This window comes from Glycine max, chromosome 18, assembly GCF_000004515.6.
Source record: "Glycine max cultivar Williams 82 chromosome 18, Glycine_max_v4.0, whole genome shotgun sequence".
Taxonomy (NCBI): Eukaryota; Viridiplantae; Streptophyta; class Magnoliopsida; order Fabales; family Fabaceae; genus Glycine; species Glycine max.
The window spans coordinates 25,363,175-25,385,673 of NC_038254.2; the positions used below are offsets into that span (position 1 = coordinate 25,363,175).

At 34.4% G+C, this 22,499-nt stretch overlaps 1 protein-coding gene across 1 annotated transcript; it reads right to left on the bottom strand.

The window, feature by feature from the left end:
- Nucleotides 1-14,357: 14,357 nt before the first annotated feature.
- LOC100794225 (receptor-like cytosolic serine/threonine-protein kinase RBK1) lies at nucleotides 14,358-20,434 on the bottom strand. Its single transcript, XM_003551262.5, has 7 exons — nucleotides 19,387-20,434; nucleotides 16,839-17,096; nucleotides 16,369-16,520; nucleotides 16,200-16,279; nucleotides 15,971-16,109; nucleotides 15,276-15,425; nucleotides 14,358-14,897 (listed from the first exon to the last, which is right to left on the bottom strand). The coding sequence occupies exons 1-7, from the start codon at nucleotides 19,901-19,903 to the stop codon at nucleotides 14,739-14,741; spliced, it is 1,455 nt and encodes a 484-aa protein (XP_003551310.1). The 5' UTR covers nucleotides 19,904-20,434; the 3' UTR covers nucleotides 14,358-14,738.
- Nucleotides 20,435-22,499: the final 2,065 nt, after the last annotated feature.

A 22,499-nucleotide genomic window follows, 5' to 3' on the forward strand; every position in this document is an offset into this window, starting at 1 on the left:
GCATTGTACCCAATTTTTTTTGGATAACTGATCAAGCCATTCAGTTGCACTTGGCTTATTTGCACGAATATCCCTAAGATGTCGCCAGTGCATCTTCTCCGTGTATGTGTAACCTGTAAATATTCAATCAATCTATTACGTTATGAAATTTGATTGAAAGTAAAGTTTAACGAAGAAATAAAATAGATTCTCACCAGCCAGCATGAGTGATTTCTTTAAATGTTTGCAGTTTGAGTTATCCCAAAGAAAATTTTGTGCAATATGACGCAGGCAGAAGAAATGGGATGTGTCCTAAACCCATAAGTTACCTGCGTTGTTTTGCAGAGTAATATGTCTTCTCAAATTCTTTAGAAAAAAACCCCAAGCTGAAGTTGTCTCCCCTTCTACAATGGCGTAGGAAATCAGAAAAATATGGTTAACTCCATCTTGTGATGTAGTTATCAATAATGTGCCAATATACTTCTCGTACAACCATGTACCATCTACTTGTACTATGGGTTTGCAATATGCAAACCCATTAATGCATGGACCAAATGACCAAAATACATGTTTAAGCATTCTTTTGCCCGGTACGATTTCTCCTCCCTCAAACACGGATTATGTTTGAGCAGTGACCACAGTCCCCGAAACACAAGATTGCAAAGCTCCTAAAAGTTTTGGCAGCTTGGCATATGATTCTTCCCAGTTTCCATGAATCATCTCCAACGCTCTTTGCTTTGCTAACCATGTCTTTTTGTAGGATGGGATATAATTCATGAATGTTTTTATCTCTGCAATCAATGTCTTTGATGGAGACGGTTGTGTTTGTTTTGACAATTGGTTGGATGATCTGTGCTACGGCGTGTTTGTCGAGTTGCCGATGATCTTGCCTGAGCATTGGCGCGAAACAAGTGTGACGACCTTTGATACTCTTGATAATCCATTTCTTATGCCTCTTTGAACTGCATGCGCCTAAGCTCCATGTAGAACCATTTTCATGTGATCTACACACGAAATTTAGTCTTCTCTTGTCAGAATAAATTGTTCTGCAATCAAAATGATTTCTGATGTTGTATTCTTTGACTGCTCGAATGCATTATTCTTTTTCATCGAAGGTCATGCTAACCTCAAGTGCGCTGGTTGTACATTTTGTTGTTGCTGAACGAAATGGTGTTGATTAATGTAATGTGATAGGTGGTCAAGGTTCAAGTCGACTGGACACCTAGGTTGGTGATATTGCAACAGAGGTGACAGAGGTTTCGTTGGTCCACCAACACCCTCGTCATCGCTTTGGTGATTGATGTGATCAAAGAACTATTGATCCTTATCCTCACTAAAATCATCCATGTTTTCCTTATGAGATCGTATAATGGGATCTTCGTTAGCGATGAGATATTCATTTCGGTTTGATGTTTGTGTTTGTGGTTGTTGTGAGGGTGACCTAAAGGGGGATGAAGGATGGTTTTGTTGGTCAAAGGAGCTTTGTTGGGCATAAAAAAAGAATTATTTTCAAATAATAGTTGTGTGTATGAAGTATAAATGTCAAACGTGTCTTGTGTTTCAAGGTTGTTGTATGAAGACATTGGATCATTGAGGTTCAGGTTGTTGTATGTTAATTGTTGTGGAGGAGGTAGTTGTAGTTGTGGACATGACGGTTGTGGAGATGATGGTTGTGGTTGAGGAATAAGGTCAGTAACAACATAGAATTCGGCAGAATTTAATTGTGGATTTTGGAGAATTATTTCCATCGCGCCTCCGAGATCGTCATTGTCGAGTAGTTGTGATGAAATATAACGTGTTTGACCCTGATGAAATGAAATAGGGCCACAAAATAACAATTGAGCAACTTTTGCAGTTGCTCGAGTAGGGAGACGATTGTTAATTTTCTGAATCAATTGTGTTAACGTAATAGAACGACTGACGTAAATAAATATTGGGTTCGCACATGTGTACACCGATCCCTGAACTGGGTCGTCTGCAATGTGACCATTGTGGTAAATGACGATCACAATTTCTTTAGGTGGAGCCATGGTGGTGTTTGTGGGATATAAGTGGAAATAATGTGAGTGTTACAAATAGAGTTTTGTTTTGTGAGAATTTTATTGCATGTGATATGTTATCAAATGGTGAGATTATATATAGGGTGAGAAAGTTTAGTACGAGAGTTAGGCGTCAAAGTTAGGTAGGAGAGTTATATTGGAAGGTTAGGTGGCAAAGTTAGTTACGAGGGTTAGGTGGAAGGGTTAGGTAGGAGTGTTAAGTAGGAGGGATAGATGACAAAGTTAGGTAGGAGAGTTAGGTGAGAGGCATAGGTAGGATATTCAGTGCATGTGAGTGAATATTGTGCATTTGTAGAACAGTGTACGCATGTGAGTAAATAGTGTGCAACACCACACATTAATGTACATGACAGACTATTTGTTGCATCATGAGTGTTGATCGCGGTGTCCCTATTGGCATACAAAATTTCCTTCCTAAGAAGTTCCAAAACACTTCTAAGATGTTCTAGATGGTCATTGAGTGTCAAACTATATATCAAAATATCATCAAAGGAAACTACCACAAATTTTCCAATGAAGTGTCTTAAAACATGATTCATAAGTCTCATGAAAGTGCTAGGTGCATTTGTTAGCCCAAAAGGCATTACCATCCACTCATATAATCCAAACTTAGTTTTAAAAGTGATTTTCCACTCATCATCTTCTCTCATTCTAATTTGATGGTAACCACCTTTCAAATCAATTTTGGAGAAATAACTAGAATTGTGAAACTCATCTAATAAGTCATCAAGTCTAGGATTATACCTTACAGTGATGTTGTTGATAGCTCTACAATCTATGCACATTCTCCAAGTTTCATCCTTCTTTGGCACTAAGATGACAGGCATAACACATGGGCTCAAGCTTTCTCTCACCCATTCTTTTTCCCTCAAGCTCTCCATTTGCCTTTAGATCTCTTTTGTCTCTTCCAGATTGCTTCCATATGTTGGCTTATTTGGTAAGGAAACTCCTGGAATGAGATCAATTTGGTGCTCTATCCCTCTCAAAGAAGGTAACCCGTGAGGGGTGTCTTTTGGGGAAGACATCCCCAAACTCCTTCAATAATTCTTCCACACCCAGAGACAAAGAACTAGCAATAGAAGACAAATAATAATCATGAGACATTAGTAAATACATAGGTTTCCTAGCTAGCATCACTTTCTTCACCTCTTTTTCTCTCACGAACAAGCTCTGTATTTTTCTCTCTTCTTGATTTTCATCTTTTTTTACAGTTTCACTCTTTTCTTTATCTCCATTATTTTCTTTCTTTTCGCTTATTTCATGTTTCTATCTCTTTTCATCAATTTTGTTTTTCTCTTCTTTTCTCTCTTGTTCTCTTTTCACTATCATTTTTATTTGATCCTTACAACCTCACTTGGAGACAAAGGTGTAAGGCTAACCTTTTGCCCTTTATGTACAAATGAAAAATTGTTTGTGACCCCATTATGGACAACATCCCTATCATATTGCCAAGGTCTTCCAAGTAAAAGATGGCTAGCTTCCATAGGGACAACATCAAACAATATCTCATCAACATATTTTCCAATGGAGAAGCATATCAAAACTTGTCTATTTACAACTAACTCCCAATTCTCACTCAACCATTGTAGTTTGTAAGGCCTAGGGTGAGGGAAATTTTCAAAGCAAGCTTTTCAATCAATCTTTGGCTAGCTACATTAGTGCAACTACCCCCATCAATAATCAAAGAACATATTTTCCCCAAGACCATGCACCTAGTATGAAAAATATTCTCCCTTTGAATTTCATCTCTATCCTTACACACACTACCCATTAGCCTCCTAACCATAAAAAAATCACCTTCCAAGGGTTGTACATCACATTCACTTTCACTTTCACTAGAAGAATTAGAAGAAGATTCGATAGTGATATCCCTATTACCTAACACAACCATAGACTTTTTGTTAGGACATTGAGAGGCAATGTGACCCTTTCCTAAACACTTAAAACATTTAATAGAACTTGTTCTTGAAGAAGTGAGAGTAGGGTTAGAATTATTTTTACTAAGTGCATCACCTTTCTCATGAGATTTGAACGAAGATCCTCCCTTCTTCTTGAATGTATCCATATCTTTCCAATTTGAAGAGCCATAGGGGGACTTCTTGTATATTTGCTTCCTCTTTAATTGCTGCTCCACCTTGATAGCTTGATAAATGCGATCCTCCAAAGAGGCATAGTGGTGCAACTCTACAATGTCTTGGATCTCCCTATTGAGACCATGCAAAAACCTTGCCATGGTGGCCTTTTGAGACTCCTCAATTTGAGCCCTAATCAAGGAAATCTCCATCTCTTTGTAAATCTTATCTACACTCCTATTTCCTTGAATTAGTCTTTGAAGCTTGTTGTGAAGGTCTCTTCCATAATAAGATGACACAAATTTTTCTCTCAAAACTCTCTTCATGCCTTGTAAAGTATTAATCAAAGGGCTTCTCATCCTCTCAACACCACTCTTCACTTGGTTCCACCACACTAAGGCATATCCCTCAAACTCAAGGGAGGCCAATTTGATCTTCTTCTCTTCATTGTAGTTATAGCAAGTAAAGACTTGCTCAACCTTCATCCCCTACTCAAGATACACTTTTGGATCACAAGTCCCTTTAAAAGTAAGGATCTTCACCTTCACTACCTCAATTCCTTCCTCTCTTTGCCTACCTCTGTACCTTCTATGGTTTCTTCTCTCCCTATACCTCTCATATTCTCCATGAGAAGATTAGATGATCTGTCCTCTCTTCTTCGCTCTATATTGTCAATCCTCACACTTAAAGCTTTACTACTCCTTTGTATTCTTCCCAAGCTCTCCTCGTTCTCTTTTTTCATTCTTTCCATCCTTTCTTCATTTTCATAACTCATTCTTCTGATTTGATCACCAAGTTTAATCATCTCCGCCATGAGCCTTGCGGTTTTTGGAGATGGTGGAGTAGCATCTCCACTTGTAGAAGTCATTCTTACAAGGAAAGTTAGTGCACAAGTAATAAACAAAATAGGACTTCACCACTCAACTTAGTGTTTCACTCAAGTTCACTTGTGTATCACTCTTTCAAGGCTTTTTCTTTTATAATATGCACTCTTGCTCCTCTTTAGTTCTTAAGGAGAACCTTGAAGCTCAAAATCATGAAGTATTCAATGTGAAATATGTTACAAATCAAAACTCAACTCAAGAAGCCTAGAATAGAAATACTAACTAAGGAATTTTAAAGACAAGCAAAAATAATGAAAGGAATACTCAAAAGAAATGTCAAGGAAGACAAACTAGAAGACTCTAGAATCAACAAAAGGAATGTTGCAGAATTGAACTAAACTAGATGTAAATAGCCAAAAAAGACACATTTTTTTAAGTATAGGTATGTGAAAACTAGAAGGGAAACAATTCTAAATGCAAAACTTTTTTTATGCACTCTTTTTTTTTTGCGTTTTTTTCTCCTTTTTTATCTTTGCACTTTTTTGGCAAGAAATTCAAATTTGAACGCAAATATACAATTGGGCATATCCAAATCTAGACTAACAAAATTTTGGCTCCAAATTTGAAAAACAAATTCAGATCCTAACAACTTAAATTCAAATCTTAATGTAAACTCAATTAAAAAAATGTGAATGTTGTCATTCAAGATTTTAGATCTTGATGATGCAATAAGTGATGCAAAAGGATGCAAATCAAGCTCTGATTACCAATTGTTGAAACCCTAATTTGTGGATCTAATTTTTAACATCAACATACCGAGTAACCTATTTGGGGCTCTCTGGAATTAGGAAAAATAACAAGAAAAAAGGGAATTAGAAAAGGAGATCGAAAGAACAACACCACAATCTTGGAAGATTGATAAGTTGAGGATGATTCGCCACAAAGAATAAAATTCTTTGATAAGAACCTAAGGTTTCACACAAGAACCAAGAGAGACACTCTCTTAACTGCGTCCAATATGAAATTTCATCAAAATTGTTAACAAAGTATTTAAGAAGTCTATTTATATCAGATGCAAACCTACTCCCAAGGGTATTGGATAGAAGACTCCAAGAGGATTGGGCTAGAGCTTCTAAAGAAGGCCTTGGGGTTCTCATGAACCCCAGGGTAGATTTCGGAGCCAATGGACCAAGGTTGGGTCCTCTATTCTTTGTAAATATTAGAATAGGTTTTTCCTTCTTTTGGGCCTTGTATTTTGGCCATTCTAGTAGTATAGGGTTTTAGCCTTGTATTTCAAGGCATTTTGAGTAGTCTTTGTAGTAGGCACTTTTTTTATATTTTCATGTATTTTGGCATGGGGTGAGCTTAGCTATTATAGGGGATGTGTGTAGCTAAGCTCTAGCTTCTTTAGGAATCTTCTCAAGGAAGCTTCTCAAGGAGGTGAGCTTAGTTATTAGAGGGGTGTCTATAACTAAGCTCTAACTTCTCAAGGAAGTTTTCTCAGGAAAGCTTCTCAAGGAAGCTACCTAGTCTATAAATAGAAGCATGTGTAACACTTGTTGTAACTTTGATGAATGAGAGTCTTATGAGACAAACTTCAAAGTTCAACTTCTCTTCCTCTTTTCTTCCTTCAATTCCGTGCTCCCCCCTGTCTCTTTCTCTCTCTCTTTCTTTTCCTCCATTGAAGCATCTTCTTCAAGCTTCTTATCCAAGGCACATTCTTGGTGGTGAAGCTCCTTCTTCCAAGGCTTATTCCCTAGTGGTTGGCACCTCTTTTCACCTCTTCTCCTTTGTCTTCCGCTGCATATCCATGGTGGAAAATCACCATTGAAGGACATCATTGAAGCTCAAAGATCCAGCCTCCACAGAAGCTTCACATGCAAGCTTCCATCAAGTGGTAATCAGAGCACAAGAGCTTCAAGTAGGTGCTTCTTAAACCTCCATTAATTTTTTGCTTTACCTTCTTTTCCATTGTTGTTTCCTCATTTTTTTTCCATGTATCGCCACACATGTCTTGTGCTAAATGTTGTTAACATGATTCTTTAGAATTTCCACTGATTAATCTTGCTATAGAAGCTAGATTTGATTTTCTATGGTTCAAATTTCTTATTCATGTTCTTGAACTATGAGTTGTGTTGAGTTTAGGTTCATTTGAGTTTTGTCTTGCTATTTTTTGTGGCTGAAACCTAAACCATAAAATTCTTACAAAAACATTAAAGTAGAAGAAAACCTCAAAAATCTAGAGTGACTTGTTCACCTATTGTAGTTTTGTCATAGAAGTCATGTCTAGTCATGAAACTTGTCACATAAGATTTCTTATGTTGTGTTGAATTTTATTAATCTTGTTTCTTTGTCTAACTCATTTGTTCATGAGTGTATGAAATTCGTTTAGCCTATTATTTGATTTGGGTCAAATCTTGCATGTTAATTAGTCCTTAACATCTTCATGCAAAATTCTTAGAGAGTCTTTGATTGTGAACCTTTTCTTGAACTTTTAGGTTTCCTTATCATTATGTCTATTGTGAATTTGAGTTTTAGTGAATGAATTGCTGGCTGAAATTTTGATCCTAAGTGAATATTGAACTCCTAAAACTGTGGTAAACAAGCCTAGTGAGTTCAACATACATAGGAAGGCTGAAAGTAAACCCAAGGCAATCAATATTCCATGCTAAAAAAATTTTGAAGTCTAAAATCACTGGTGCTGGCAGCTTGGACAAACTAACTTGTAAAACTTACTGAGAATTGGTCACTGCGAATTTTGATCCCAAATTTTTACTGAATTTTCTAGACATCTGGGAAAAGGTTAGAAAAAAAAAATCAAGTGATTTGGATAAAATGAAAAATTACTAAAAATCACACAAGTTGACAGAAAAATCAGTATCCAGAAAAAAAAAGTGAAAGGGAAGTGTGCTTATTGTTTTGGCTCAAAATTTATTCTATAAGTGCTGCCTATTTTATACCAATCTTAGTTCCGAAATTTCAATTGAAAATTAGTGTGAAAAAAAATGCCATAACTTTTTTTTTGTTGAGTCTTTTCTTTTTTAGTTTTTTTACTCTGCTCTAGAGCCATTCTAAGTTTCTCTTTGAGTCCTAGCTTGCTTCTATGTCCTTTTCATTGCTTTAATTGTTGAATAATCCTTGAAAAAATTGTCTTGTTAAAAATCCATTGGTTTAGCTTTCATTTCATTTTTTTGGTCTTTGGTTATTTCTTGTCTCTTTGTTTCCTTGTTTGTGAGTTTCCATATAGGGAATTGGAAAGGAGGATTGGTGCCATCCATTGAAGAATTTTAGTCAAGAAGCAAGGGGCCAACCACCTTAAGAGCTATTGGACTAAGAAGCACTCCAAATTGAGTGAATCACCAAAGAGAGAACAACCACCAAAATTAAGGACCATTTTGTAATTTGCAATTTACGTACCTTCATTGCTTTCAAATTTTGTAACAAAAAGGCCTTTCATTGGAAGTAAGTTGGGAGCCTCCAATAGGTCACCCTACTTCCCTTTGTGTGTAATAATTTTAGGCGATTTTCCCTTAGGATTGTGAGTGTTTTGTTGGGAACCTTAAATGTGGTAATCCAAACACTCTTAGGATTCGCCTAGTTTACATTTCTTTCTTACTTTCATAGCTTATTTCCTTTACCTTCCATTGTTAAACCGCCTAGATAGCTTGCCTTTTACCAATTAGTTTTTATCTTATCTTTCACACCTCTTATAGTGTTTGTTTTGGCTAGTTTCAACCATAGTTTCTTTTACCTTTTGTTTTCAAACCCCCAACAAGAAAGAACCACATTTTAAGAACCAACATGAGTCTTCATTCTTCATCTAGTGTTAATGGTGAGTGTTCTACTCCTAAGGACCCCTTGTATAAGATATTAGATGAATTGAGATCTCTTAAGGTGTGGAAAGGAAAACAAGAGAGAAAAGAAAAAAGAAAGAAAGAGTGGAAGAAATATGTCAAGATGAAAAAGAGAAAATAAGGGAAGAAGAAAGAAGGAAAATACTAAAAGAGTTAAGAAAAGAAAAACATGTCTCCTATAGTAGTCATAACTCTTGCAAGAGCCTAAGTGAAGAACTTCGTGACTATTATGAAGGAAGGCATAGGTCACATCTTAGACCTCACTCCTATAGGAGAGAAAAGGAAAGAAAGCCTCAAGAGGCTAACATTAACCTCCCATACTTCCATGGGAAGGACAATGTAGAGGCTAACTTAGATTGAGAAATAAGGGTAGAGCAACAACTTAAAAAGAAGTCTACTTCAAAATCTTATGGCTCTCACTCTTATCCAAAGAAAGACCAAAGCCAAGGCATCCTAGGGGTGACACCTTCAAAGACCAAAGATGATAAGGGGAAGACAATAGAAAAGCAACCCCTTAAGGCTAGTATGCAAGAGAAGACTTGCTCCATGAAGTGTTTTAAATGTCTTGGAAGAGGACACATTACTTCTCAATGCCCCACCAAGAAAACCATGATTATGAGGAGCCAAGACATTTATAGTAGCCAAGATGAGGCTACTACTTCACCTTCCTCTAGTGAAAGTGAAGAAGCAAAATGGGAAGAATCTAGTGAAGAAATCTACCCCCAAGAAGAAGGACAACCTTTAATGGTTAAGGAGGAGTGTAAGGAGGTAAGTGTCTCCTCCAAGAGGCTAGCTAAGAAGGAAAGTAATTTTGAAATAAAGACAAACATTAAATAAACTTTCCCTCTTAGACCACCTCCACATCTTCTCCTTTGTAAAAAGACACTTGTTAGCACTGCCACATCTCTTGGGCTTGAGGTTATTCCTCAAGTAAAGAAGTTGTTGGATGAGGGTTTGGTTCGCAAGAGCTTAAATCCTTGTGCTTTGTTGATGCCTGAAATAGGTATTATTAGGCACCAAATCCCTAAAATAAGTGATATGATGAATGTGTTCAATGTTGCAACCATCTTTTGTAAAATCAGTCATGCACCCAACATCTTCATGATTCATGTACATAGGGACTCATTAGGTAGGTTTGTTTTTATTTTTGGTTTTAATACAAACTTAGGTGCTAATATGGGACACCTTAGGTTTTTCGTATTTTTTTGTAGGAATAATCAACATGAAAATACAGAAAAAGGTATGCTTTATTGCATTACTTTCTTTAATTTTTTAAATAGTGATCAAGGGGTTCCCACGGACCCTAAGAGAATAGAGGTCATTCCTGATTGGCCCACTCCACCAAGTATAAGGGAAATTAGGGGCTGCCATGACTTAACAAACTTTTACAAAAGGTTTATCCCGTATTTTTCTATACTTGTAGTACCACTCATTGAGTTGGTGAGGAACCATATTCCCTTATGGGAAGATGTCCATGAAAGGGGTTTTCAGACCTTACCCTACTCTAACATATCCAACACCACTAATACATATGTTTTTATTCTTTTTACAGGTGTCGAGGGAAGGAGCCCAGAATATGAAAAACCTTAGGATTTGAGGTCAAATCCTTTCCAAGGTGGAGGGGATGATGCAAACCTACCCCCCAAGGGTATTGGATAGAAGACTCTAAGAGGATTGGGCTAGAGCTGCTAAAGAAGGCCTTGGGGTTCTCATGAACCCCAAGGTAGATTTCGGAGCCCATGGACCAAGGTTGGGTCCTCTCTTCTTTGTAAATATTAGAATAGGTTTTTCCTTCTTTCGAGCCTTGTATTTTGGCCATTCTAGTAGTATAGGGTTTTAGCCTTGTATTTCAGGGCATTTTGAGTAGTCTTTGTAGTAAGGACTTTTTTTATATTTTCATGTATCTTGGCATGGGGGTGAACTTAGCTATTATAGGGGTGTGTGTAGCTAAGCTCTAGCTTCTTTAGGAATCTTCTCAAGGAAGCTTCTCAAGGAGGTGAGTTTAGTTATTAGAGGGGTATGTGTAACTAAGCTCTAACTTCTCAAGGAAGTTTTCTCAAAGAAGCTTCTCAAGGAAGTTTTCTCAGGAAAGCTTCTCAAGGAAGCTACCTAGTCTATAAATAGAAGCATGTGTAACACTTGTTGTAACTTTGATAAATAAGAGTCTTGTGAGACAAACTTCAAAGTTCAACTTCTCTTCCTCTTTTCTTCCTTCAATTTCGTGCTCCCCCCCTCTCTCTTTCTCTCTCTCTTTCTTTTCCTCCATTGAAGCATCCTCTTCAAGCTTCTTATCCAAGGCATATTCTTGGTGGTGAAGCTCCTTCTTCCAAGGCTTATTTCCTAGTGGTTGGCGCCTCGTCTCACCTCTTCTCCTTTGTCTTCCGCTGCATCTCCATGGTGGAAAATCACTATTGAAGGACCTCATTGAAGCTCAAAGATTCAGCCTCCATAGAAGCTTCACATGCAAGCTTCCATCAATATCTCCCACTAATAATCCTAAATTAGGCCCAAGGTCGAATAACTAATCTAATAATTAAAAGACTTGAAAATAAAAATAAAAGGTTGTGATAGCACATTACAAGTTCAAAAATAGGCCCAAAATACATTTAAAAATGAAAATAAATCCTATTCTAAAAGTTGGCTAAAATACATGAGTTTCGCTGCTTCTTCTCTTTCCTCTATGAGACAATTTAGTCTTTCCCCAAACTCTTCTTGAAATCTCTTACTCCTTTTTGTGGTGATATCCATGTAAAGCCCACCCAAGCCAAATTCTTTCTCCTTGGATAGCCCTCTATCATATAATCAACATGATGTAAGGGAGAAAAACATGATAAAGTATTTATTTTTTATTTTCAAGTCTATTTTCCCTATATGAAAAATATAAATTACAAAAGAATCTAAAAATAATAAATATGAATATATAATATTATATAATTATTAAAATTTGACTATTTGTTTTATTTATTGTTGATATAATGCTAATATGTAGTAATTTTTAAAAGCATTTATTATCAAAATTAAAATTTATTTTGAATTTGTTGAAATGGTGTAACTTTTATTAAATAGATATAGTTTTTAATTATTTTAAAATAATATTTTAATGAGTTTAAAGATATTAATTTTAATTATGTGATAATATTGAAGATTTGAATTGACTAAGCTTATTGCATCATAAATTGAATACTTCCATTTAGTATAATTAAAAATTTATATAATTATTATTATTATCATTATTGTTGTTGTTGAGAGAATTGAAAGCAATAAAGTATAATAATGAAGTACGACTAGCCCAAGGGTAAAGCAACTAAAGCCCTTGCTTTAGGCCTCCAAAAAAATTAATTAGGCCTAAAAAATATATTAATAATTATAAGACTCATATTTTCGTATAATACCCATAAAAAATAATATAGACGAAAAATAATTTTAATTTCTGGAAAGATCCATAATTTCATTGTCTAATTTCCACTTAAAATTAATTACTCACTGATTCTCATTAATTAGTTTGTCTCTTGACGGGTTATATCAAAGGTCTCTCAATGTAAATATATCAATTTTCATTAAAATTAATCTAAAATTTCTTTTCTTATTTTATTTAATTAGTGAAAGTAATCCAAAAGTCACTCTATTCTCTCTCAAATTAGTTAAAATATCACTCTCATTCTCATTTATACTCTTTGTGTTCTAATCATGCAGATTATTCCTTCCTTTATTCTCAGTTGATTAGGTATGCTTATTGATTTTTTTTCTTAATATTCCTTGCTTTGCTTTTGATTTGTGGCTTGGTTTTATTGCTCCTATTCCGATTCACATGTAAGGCATTACATATGTTATTTTAAAATTTCTTCTATCCATTTGGCTAAATCATTTGAATCCTTTATGCTCTTTTTTGCTTTTCAAAATATGATTATAATTTTTATAATTTTTTTATAATTCCATTTTGGTATTATTTTTGTATAATTTCTTGAAATTCTAAAATATTTTTATTTATATTTATTAGTTTCGGAGTTTAGAGAGCATTACGGTAAAATATCTCAACTCAAAGAAGTATATAAAGCAATCCATTTGCAAGTTGACAATTAGGTTTTATTGTTCTAACATTTTTTTTCATAATCTTGATTTATAATTTTTATTTATTTTTTATACATTAGTTGCTTTATTTCAAAATGTCAACTCGAAAATTTGAATCTGATTATTCAAAACTTAAAAAAATGAAAAGAGTTGATGCTTTAATTGAATCACAAAAATGGGGCTCTAGATAGATTTATCAAAACAGATAGAAATAAATATGAAAATATAGGTGATTGCTCGTTGAATGACTAATTTAACAACGTAGAAATTGAAGAAAACGAAAATAGAGAAGAAACATTATGTGTGAAAGATCGAATGAATTAGCTTTAATATCGACTAAAAAAGACATGTTAAAGGAAATTGATTATAATAAATTAATGAATAACTTTGTATCTTAAAAGCTCAAAAAATAAATTTTCAATAAAAATATAAATATTTAATAAAAATAATAATTTTTGTTAAAAAAATTATTAGACTAAAAAAGATCTCATTTCAAAATTTGTTTTAGGCGTCTAAATATGTTGGGCCAGTCCTGTCTCGAAGGATATATGACCTCATAAAAGCAACTACAAGGTCTTGTAGTCATCATCTAATGAACAATTTTTTTAAGTTATATTTTTATTTATTATTTAATTTAATACATATAATTTAATTTTAATGTCCAGAATTTCAGGTAATCATGTCTGTGAGTACAAAGAATTTCATGTAATCATTTAGGTAGCCTTACATGATCATTGATTTATGTTCATGTACAATAAAAAGATTGAGCAAGAAAAGGTAGTTTTGATTTTTGAAGGTTATGGACCTATCTTACATTGTGATAAGTCCTGTTTAGAGAGATAAAGACAGATACAAACAACTGTAGTGCTTAATCTAGTATTCCTAAAATTTAGGCGATCATGGATAACAAGTTTTCAATTGCTCCCTTGCTCTGCACGCTAGTTATCACGTCCTTCCAAGACGTTTAAATAACGTGGTTATCCTCATTGCTCTTTCATTTATGTCCTTCATTAACCGTGTTAGCTAATTTAGCTGTTTCCTGTTGGCTAAATTTTTTTTGGTGTTAACATAACTCTAAAATATTACATTAAAATATTCATAATGAAACTTTACTCTTATTTTTTCTTTTCATACTACATACTTTTTCTACATAATGGTAGAAGTTTTCATAATTATACTTCATGACATTACTTGAGAACAAGCCAAAGTAGATGATGATGCATGGTGGATGATTATGCAGTTTGGTCTTGGGCCTTTTAAATGTTTTGTTTGAGATTAAAACTATGTCTATTTTGAGTATTTTAGAACAAGCTACCTTGTATTCTAATATCTATCTTAAGGTGCTTAGTGTACTGTTTTATTTTGGAATTTGAGATCCCTTTGTTAATGCAGCTTGGCTGTACTTTTGCATTTTAATAAAATTGCATTGACCAAAAAAATTAGAAAAAGATATATTGGATAAATGAAAAAGGGAAGCATTTGAGAGTTTGGCAGATTTTGGTATTAAATTGTTTAAATGGCACCAGTCACTACAGGATCAAAAAAAGGTACAAATGCTCTCTGTTGCAAGATTTGTACATAGATTGTTTCTTTAAATATAGTTAGTTGTTCAGAGGCCTTTAGTCCTTAATGTTAGTCAACCATACAAACTATGATTGCTTCTTGAGAAATTATGCTCAGTACAAGTTCATGCCAATTTACAACCCTACGATATTTTGCCATGCCTAATAAAGGACCCCAGCTTGTGACATTGTCAACTTCACCCACAGGTGGACACTAACACACACCGCTACAAGTATTATTCCATAAGTTTTAATAGATATAGAGGGAAAACATGCAACCCCAAAAGGCAACATCAGCACATATAGCCCACACAATGCATCACTCCATGAGTAATTGCTTGTGCCGATTGAGGTCGTTCAAATAATTAGAGCAAGTATAATCTTCTAGGTCACATGCATCTATCAAGAGTGATCTTGGAGCTGATGAATTTTGATTGAGTTCATTAGGCACCTTTTCCCCTTTTAGTAGCTGCACAACCTGTTGTTCCCAAAGAGGCAAGTCATTAAGTACCCCATTATAAAAACAATAGTAAATTAAACTAACTACTCCCGAAGATTCGTGAAATCACAAAAACTCTATCTGCTTACTAATCCCCATTAATTGTTTGATAAATATACATTGATGCTCCTTAATATTACACTAATTACTCCTAATTGTTTGAAAAATATTATACCGTACTTTTCTATACATTATAAATGTTAAAAAAGGAAGGAGAGTTTATGTAATTTCATAAAATCTCAATAGCTAGTGTAATTTATTTTAAAATAAAGGGGCTAGTTATTTTCTGACGGGCAATAGTGACACAATATGGCAACAGAGACTAAGCTGAATGAGGAAGGATGCTCATTTGTTTACCTGATTCATGTATGGCCGCTTAGAGGACATGTGATGGATACACAAGGAAGCCGTTGCCATGACACACTTCATTTCTGCGAGATCATATTTATCTTCTAATCTGGGGTCTACTATTTCTTCGATCAACTTTGCATCCAGCAGTGGTTTGGCCTTACCAAAGCACAACATGGTGTTAGTCTGTCTTTCTTATATAATTAGTATGCAAATGCAACCTATAATTTTATAAGCTGAGGTATGAACATCTTGATTTCCAACAAGAAAAATACTAGAAACACACTTTTTCAAAAATACTCCTTATTATTGACTGAAATTATTAGAAATCAATTTTTTTTTATTGATTTTACTTCTTATTTAATTAGTCTCCACCTATTAAGTTGATTTTTTTTAATAAATTTAATGTGTTCAAAAATATGTTGCTAATACCTATCTTTTGTACAATCATGTTCAATCTAAGGACTCATTGGTTAATATTCTCAAAGACATTGATCACACTTATCTAGAAAGACAATTCACTTATACATGCCATAAATTCTACTTCATTTTTACAATCCTGTTTTCCTAATAAACTAAGGGAAAAATATATTTTTCTTCCATTAGCAATATTTTTTTCTTTGTTGGAACTATTTTACTAAGTGAACAAGAATAGAGACAAGGTAAGGAAACAGAGGACTTGAGTAGAGCTTTTGAAGACTTACCCATTTCACAAGACTTTCCCTACTATTTGAATCAACTGCACGACGACCTGTTATGAGTTCCAGTAACAAAACCCCAAATGCAAAAACATCAGTCTTCTCGTCAACAATTCCATGCATAAAGTACTCTGGAGCCAAATACCTGCAGCCATAAATCAACCAGCTTTTCAGAAAATGCAATTGCAGGGAGAAAAAAATATGTAAAAATGTTTAAAGATGCTGCAATGCCTACCCGAATGTGCCTTCTATTGGGAACACAACATGGTGGTCGCACTTATCTGCGAGCCACTTTGCCAAACCAAAATCTGAAATCTGCAGTTTATAACAGAAAGAATTGTTTACCTTTCCCCAAAAACAAAGATCAAGTTCACAATTTTATATTGTAGGCTCATACAAAGTACCTCAGCTTCATTATTTTCGTTGAGTAAAATGTTTGAGGCTTTGATGTCTCTGTGAATGATTCTTCTTGGGCAATCGTGGTGGAGATACTGCAATCCTTTTGCAACCCCAACAGCTACTTTAAACCTTATCTTCCACTCCAAACATTCAGAACCTGAAATGTTGAATGTCACCTCTATTAGCCATGTAAGACACCAACCCTTAACATTACTCTTAGTTCATTGGTAGCGTATATAACTCTGCCTATGCTACAAAGAGAAATACTGGGAACACACTTTCTAAGGCACTTTTGAATACACTCTTCTTTATCATGGGTCTCACATCATATTTAATGATTCTCTTTTCTGATTATGTAGTTTTCAATAAATTTTAACTAATTACAAAGAATGTGTCTGAAAGAGTGTATTAGAGAGTGTATTACAAAATATACAGAAGAGTTGAATTGTGAAGTGAGAAAGATTCAGCAATGTACCAAAGAGCAAAGAGGAAAGGCTGCCATGTGGGGCCAATTGTAGAACAAAGTAGAGACCATTGTCGATCCCAAACCCAATCAAGCGTGTTGCATTGGGGTGGTTAATGTGAGCAATGATTCCAAGTTCTGTCAAGAAATCACCAGCTCTGTCCTCGGCTTCTTTTTCATTCCTCATTATCCTCTTTACTGCTACAACTTGACCATCTGCTAAGTATCCTTTGTAGACTTCAGCATGACCACCTTTTCCAAGCAAGTTCTCTACAGAAACAGAAATTGTAAACTTGTAAAAGCAATATCTAAGAATGTTGTGCACATATGGTAATTCTCCTTGCATAGCAAATATATGAGATATATTTCGTTTTTCAGCCTTGGAATAATGTTACTTGAATAATTGATCATTCACCTTGGACTTGGATTAGTTACACAAAATGTTACATGTAGGAGTGTATACCAGTCAAGCTGTTAAAGTTTGGACTTGACTAATTAAACAAAATTTAGCTTGTACTTGACTTGCTAGTTCATTTATAACTTAATTATTTTTCTTTTACAAAATTATACTTAAATCATTTTTTAACTTTATTAATAATACTAGATAATAATCTACAAATACAAAAAATGTGCTTAACATGTGATACATGGAATTAAAAAAAATTAGACTATTACATTTTCAAAATTAATTCAATGTTTCTTTTTAAGAGACAAAAACACTTGATTTTTAGAATGAGTTATTCACCAGCCTTTACTGTCTAGCTTTTAAAGCTTTGGTTCAACTCATTTAAATAATCAAGTCTAATCTTAAGCTTGAATTTCTTTATTTAATTAAACAAAAGAGATTGAACGAGTATTTAACTAGTTAGTCTGAATAGTTTGGTTTATTTACCTCCCTAGTTGCACGGTTTTTATTTTTTTTTTCTTAAGGATTGCAAGTAAAATTAGATAAAAGCAAACGTGACAAGTCGCAACTTGTGTACCAATTATTTTGTGAAGTATATATATAAAATAAAATTAATGTTTTTGGTTAATCGGGTAAATTATTATTTGGCCTAAGGTTGAACGAGTTTTTATGCCAAGGATGGAAAACATATCAAATTCATCACTAATTTGCCATAGTGACGATAGCTACTAACTAGATCAAACTCAACAACAGTATTGTGATTACTAGAAATTACTAGTAGTCAATAACCACCACATGTTCATAATGTTTATCAAATAATGTGTGTTTGGTATTGTGAAAGTAAGAGAAGAGAGAAATAAAAAAAAAAGGTATGAGTTTACACCTTTTTACTTCTCTGCAAAACAACAAAGAAATGGGCAATAGTAAAAATTAATTAATTATGAATTGTTGATAATCAATTGTCTTCAATTTTATATGTAACAATGATTGTTTGAAGAAGATAAATCATTTGTTCTAATTCCCTTTATCTTATTTGAATTCACCTCTATCTTATTTCTCATCTATTCTTTTTTATTTCTTACCAAAACACACTCAAATTCATGTATTACAAGAAATTATTAGATATCAATGACCACCGCATGTTCACAGTGTTGATCAATCTATATGCATGACACGTACTCAAATTTTTTAATTTACAAGAGAGTTAATCACATCCAATTACATCTCATGCAGATTACTAAATCTTCCCAAACCACCAAACCATTTCTCCTACTCAAGAAACTGAAACATGATGACATGTAACTAAGCACAATAAATTAAGGTAATCATGCAAATTCACGACCGTGGAACATGAGCCTTAAGCTTTCAAGTTTCAATTAGAAATCACTTATCACTGCTTTATAACATGTTAGATTGTTTCAAACCACTCCACCCAAAGTGTTTTTGGCAACTTAAGTTCAATCCAACCGAACTTGTGCACTCAACACTAATATCGATCTCAAACCTCATAATATTTTCTTTTTTGGTGAATACTTCTTTATAATTTAATGGTAGGTCTCAGAATCAGTTTGCTGTCATTCTCTGTTGCTAGAGACACATAATTTGGCCTCATCCCTAACCAAATCCAAAAGCACTGGCAGAATTTATAGTGCATGTTTAATTAAAGTGCATCAGCATGTTTACACGTACATACACCATAACATAAACTAACTATTTCAAAATACAATGAACTCTAGGCTGTTTAGTTACAGAGAATTAAATAGACATAACCTGTTACGTAAAAACATACAAATAATTATTTATATCACATATCTAACAACCATTTCAATTAAAGAAATAGTTATACATGGACAACTAGCTAATATCCTCAAACGTACAAATCATATCTTACCAACATTCTTATACTTCTTTTTCTTCTCTCTTTATCTCTTTAGATGTCAAGAGTTTTGATTTGAGTTTTCACAATCATTTTCGCAACCCAGAACATGTACAAAACATCCATTTTTCAAACAGTTCTTAACAAACTCTACGAAAACTCATCCACAAATCCCATAAAGTTTGGCCCCAAATAAAATCAACTAATTAACAACGCGCATGTTGAAAACAAAAAACAAAAAAACAAGAGTGCGTGTTTAGTTTCGCGTTGATTCATACCAGGGCTGAAATCGTCCGTGGCAACGGCAAGGTCAGCGTAACTGAAGTTCCTCCAAGAAGGCTTAGTGGAAATGCCATCAATGTTAATACCGCCATCGAAGTCATCGTCTTCATTCGCAGGCCGAATACGCGCCAACTTGTTCCTCAGGCTCTTCCTCGAGATCTCGTAGCTCGCTGCGAGCAACGGGATCGTCGAGAATCTCCTAACGGACTTGAACCTCAAAACATCAATCATCGCCCTCCACTGCTGGCTCTGAGCCTGGGCTGCCTGGTTCTGGCCCAGGCCCGGCGACCCCGGCCCACCGCCGTAGTTGCTGCTCCCCGTGCTGTCTGAATCCGTCCCCGAAATAGGAACCCCAAACACATCCCTCGGCGATGCCAATACGTCGTCGTCACAGGCAACCACCTCTTTCTTCTGGTTCTGGCCACCCATCGTCATCAACGTTAACTCAATCTTTCGGCTCCATTTCTTCTCTTTCATTTCCTCCCTCTTGCTCCTCCTCTCTATTCTCTCCATCTATAATTATAATAGTAATAGGAATAATGATAATAATAATAATAAAAAGAAAAAACAGCCAGACATTAACGTCGTACTGCTTGCATGGTTTTTCCTTTTCTTTAAGGACAAGCCATGTAACTTATTTTTTCATATGTGAATATTGTGGGGAGAGGGTGTGATTAACGTGTGTTCTCTGTTGTTGAAAGAAAGGACATCATGGTGAAGGAATATTAAAGTTAGGGTGCCTTTAGGAGGCATGGTATGCATTTGGTTGAATTGGTTTGGTTTTCCCCCCTCGAAGGGTTTACTCCTAATATTCCAATTAGTGCTAGCGGATCATGTCGACACCAAAAATGTGAAAGGAGGGGGGTGAGGATTTTCAACGTTGCAAATTCCTTGCCTCCTTTTCCATTTGGTGAGGGTGTGAATCGAGAAGGGTGGTGAATTGGATCAGAGGGGATAAGAAGAAGGTGGATTTAAAATTGGGATATCTTTGAGTGGTGGTTATTCTTAGGACGAGGAGAAGACGAGCATGAGAAAGACCGGCTCACGATGATTGGAATCTTTACTATATTTATACATCTGTGTCATTTGCTTCTATCCTTCTTTCGGCTTTTGGTTCCTTTTTATGTTTATTTTTATTTTTCAAAGCTCTAGCTAGGATTGCTATTCTCTTTAAGTTTTTGCTATTCCCACTCCCACGTGTGTTTAAAATAAATTGTATTTCTAAAATACCCTATTAACTGAAATATTTTTAATTGTATAAATTAAAAGCACACAACAATGAAATCATATTTTTATTGCAGTGTAGCTAGTACGATAAAACTTACAATAGAAATATGTTTTTGTTATATACTTTATACAATAAAAACTTATTTTTGTAGTTGGATTTTTTGGCACCCCTATAACGCAAAGCAAATAAGATTTTTGCTGTATACTTTATACAATGAAAATGTATTTTTGTTTCATTGCCAATCTTCATCACATAATATTACGAAAACACATTTTCATTGCCAACATAACAAAACATAAACACGTTCCCATTTTGTTTTGTGACAAGCATGTATCATGAGATATTGTATTTGAATTCTTGGACTCCTTTGTTCTCGATGATATTTTTTCGTACATTGTATATAGTTTTGATGGTTCTGACATTTGTCTCTTCTTGATTTTTTTATTGTCAACAAAAATGGCAAGGTTTGACCATGTTCTTTATAATTTGATCTAACAATGTTTTTTTGTTAACTGCTTAAAGCAACTAGCATACACAAGAATCAATAATGTTTTAAACACTAAGTGGCTATAAAAATTGCAAACTACAAGTAATTTCCATATGAAATCTCTCTCAAACCTCCCTTTTAATTTCAAGGGATACCCACATTTTTTGGTTCTAGTAGACTTGTGGGTTAACTTTTATTTATATTGCTTATACTTATCTCCCTTTTCACAAGCCAATAACGCAAAGGTCTTCCTCCAAGTTTTTGACCTTTCTATCACAATAACAAATGCAAGCTTGTTTTTGACTTCTCGAACCTACTTCTACAAATCATCACGCTTTGCAGAAACATAGAATCCATAGACTTTTTTCAGTAATAATGCACATGCATATTAAATCTGACTTATAAATTGAATCATTAATTATTCAATATACCTTGTTAGTGATGTAATATTCATAGTAATCAAGAAAATGAGGTTGGGGGGTCAATATCCAAACCATTATCATTTTCTTCAATCAGAATTCCCACCTCATTACCATTTGCTTGTATTGGATGCTCAAAAGCATCCTTGCTTGCTTCAATCATATTTTTCTAACCACTTGGCATTGTAACACCATCATCAATCAAAGTATTTCAACTCCCTTCCATTATTTATATTCTATAGTCAACCAAAAGGGATCAATGAGTTGATAAATCGTAAATGAATTACACAACTTAAATAAATAAAAAATTAAATCATGATTTCATTGTATATTTGGGTTGATACACGAAATGAAATCAGTGTTGTGTATCTCAACCCAAACATACAACGAAATCATGATTCCATTTGTGTCTTGGTTGAAACACATAATGGAATCACGATTCCGTCGTCTCTCAACAAAAACACAAGTTGAATCATGATTTTATTTTTGTCTATGCCCAAATACATAATAGAATTTTGATTTCATTGTTCCCCCCAAGACATAAGAATCATGATTCCATTGCAACCAAATGCAGAAAATAACACATCCACAAAACGAATATGACATTGCTGAATGAGGTTCAAAATAGGAAAATTGGTTATTGAATGAGGTGTGATGCAAAAGCTACAAAAGGTGGGGTGTCAATTGTGGGATGATAAAGTGAGAGGGGAAGGGAAATTGAAGTGGTGTAAGGAATGGATGATGGGTAATTTTTTCACTTTACATTTTTTTTTTGAAATGTAAGGGTGAGAATGGCCAAAAAGTGGGGTAAGAATAACAATCCCTTTAGAAACTAATGAAAAAGATGATGAAACTCACAAACCAAGAGGGGGGGGGGGGTGAATTGGTTTCTAAATCAAATCAAACTTAAAAAACTAGAGTTTTGATAAACCAATATTTAATCAATCACCCTTAACACAAAATCTTTTGTTAAAG

Excerpts from the sequence above, each read along its gene's own strand:
- LOC100794225 (XM_003551262.5), bottom strand. The coding sequence starts at position 19,903 with ATGGAGAGAATAGAGAGGAGGAGCAAGAGGGAGGAAATGAAAGAGAAG. Across the intron at positions 17,097-19,386 it reads CACGGACGATTTCAGCCCTG|AGAACTTGCTTGGAAAAGGT; the intron begins GTATGAATCAAC and ends CTGTTTCTGTAG. Across the intron at positions 15,426-15,970 it reads GGGAAAGTCTTGTGAAATGG|GCCAAACCACTGCTGGATGC; the intron begins GTAAGTCTTCAA and ends TGCTTTGGTAAG.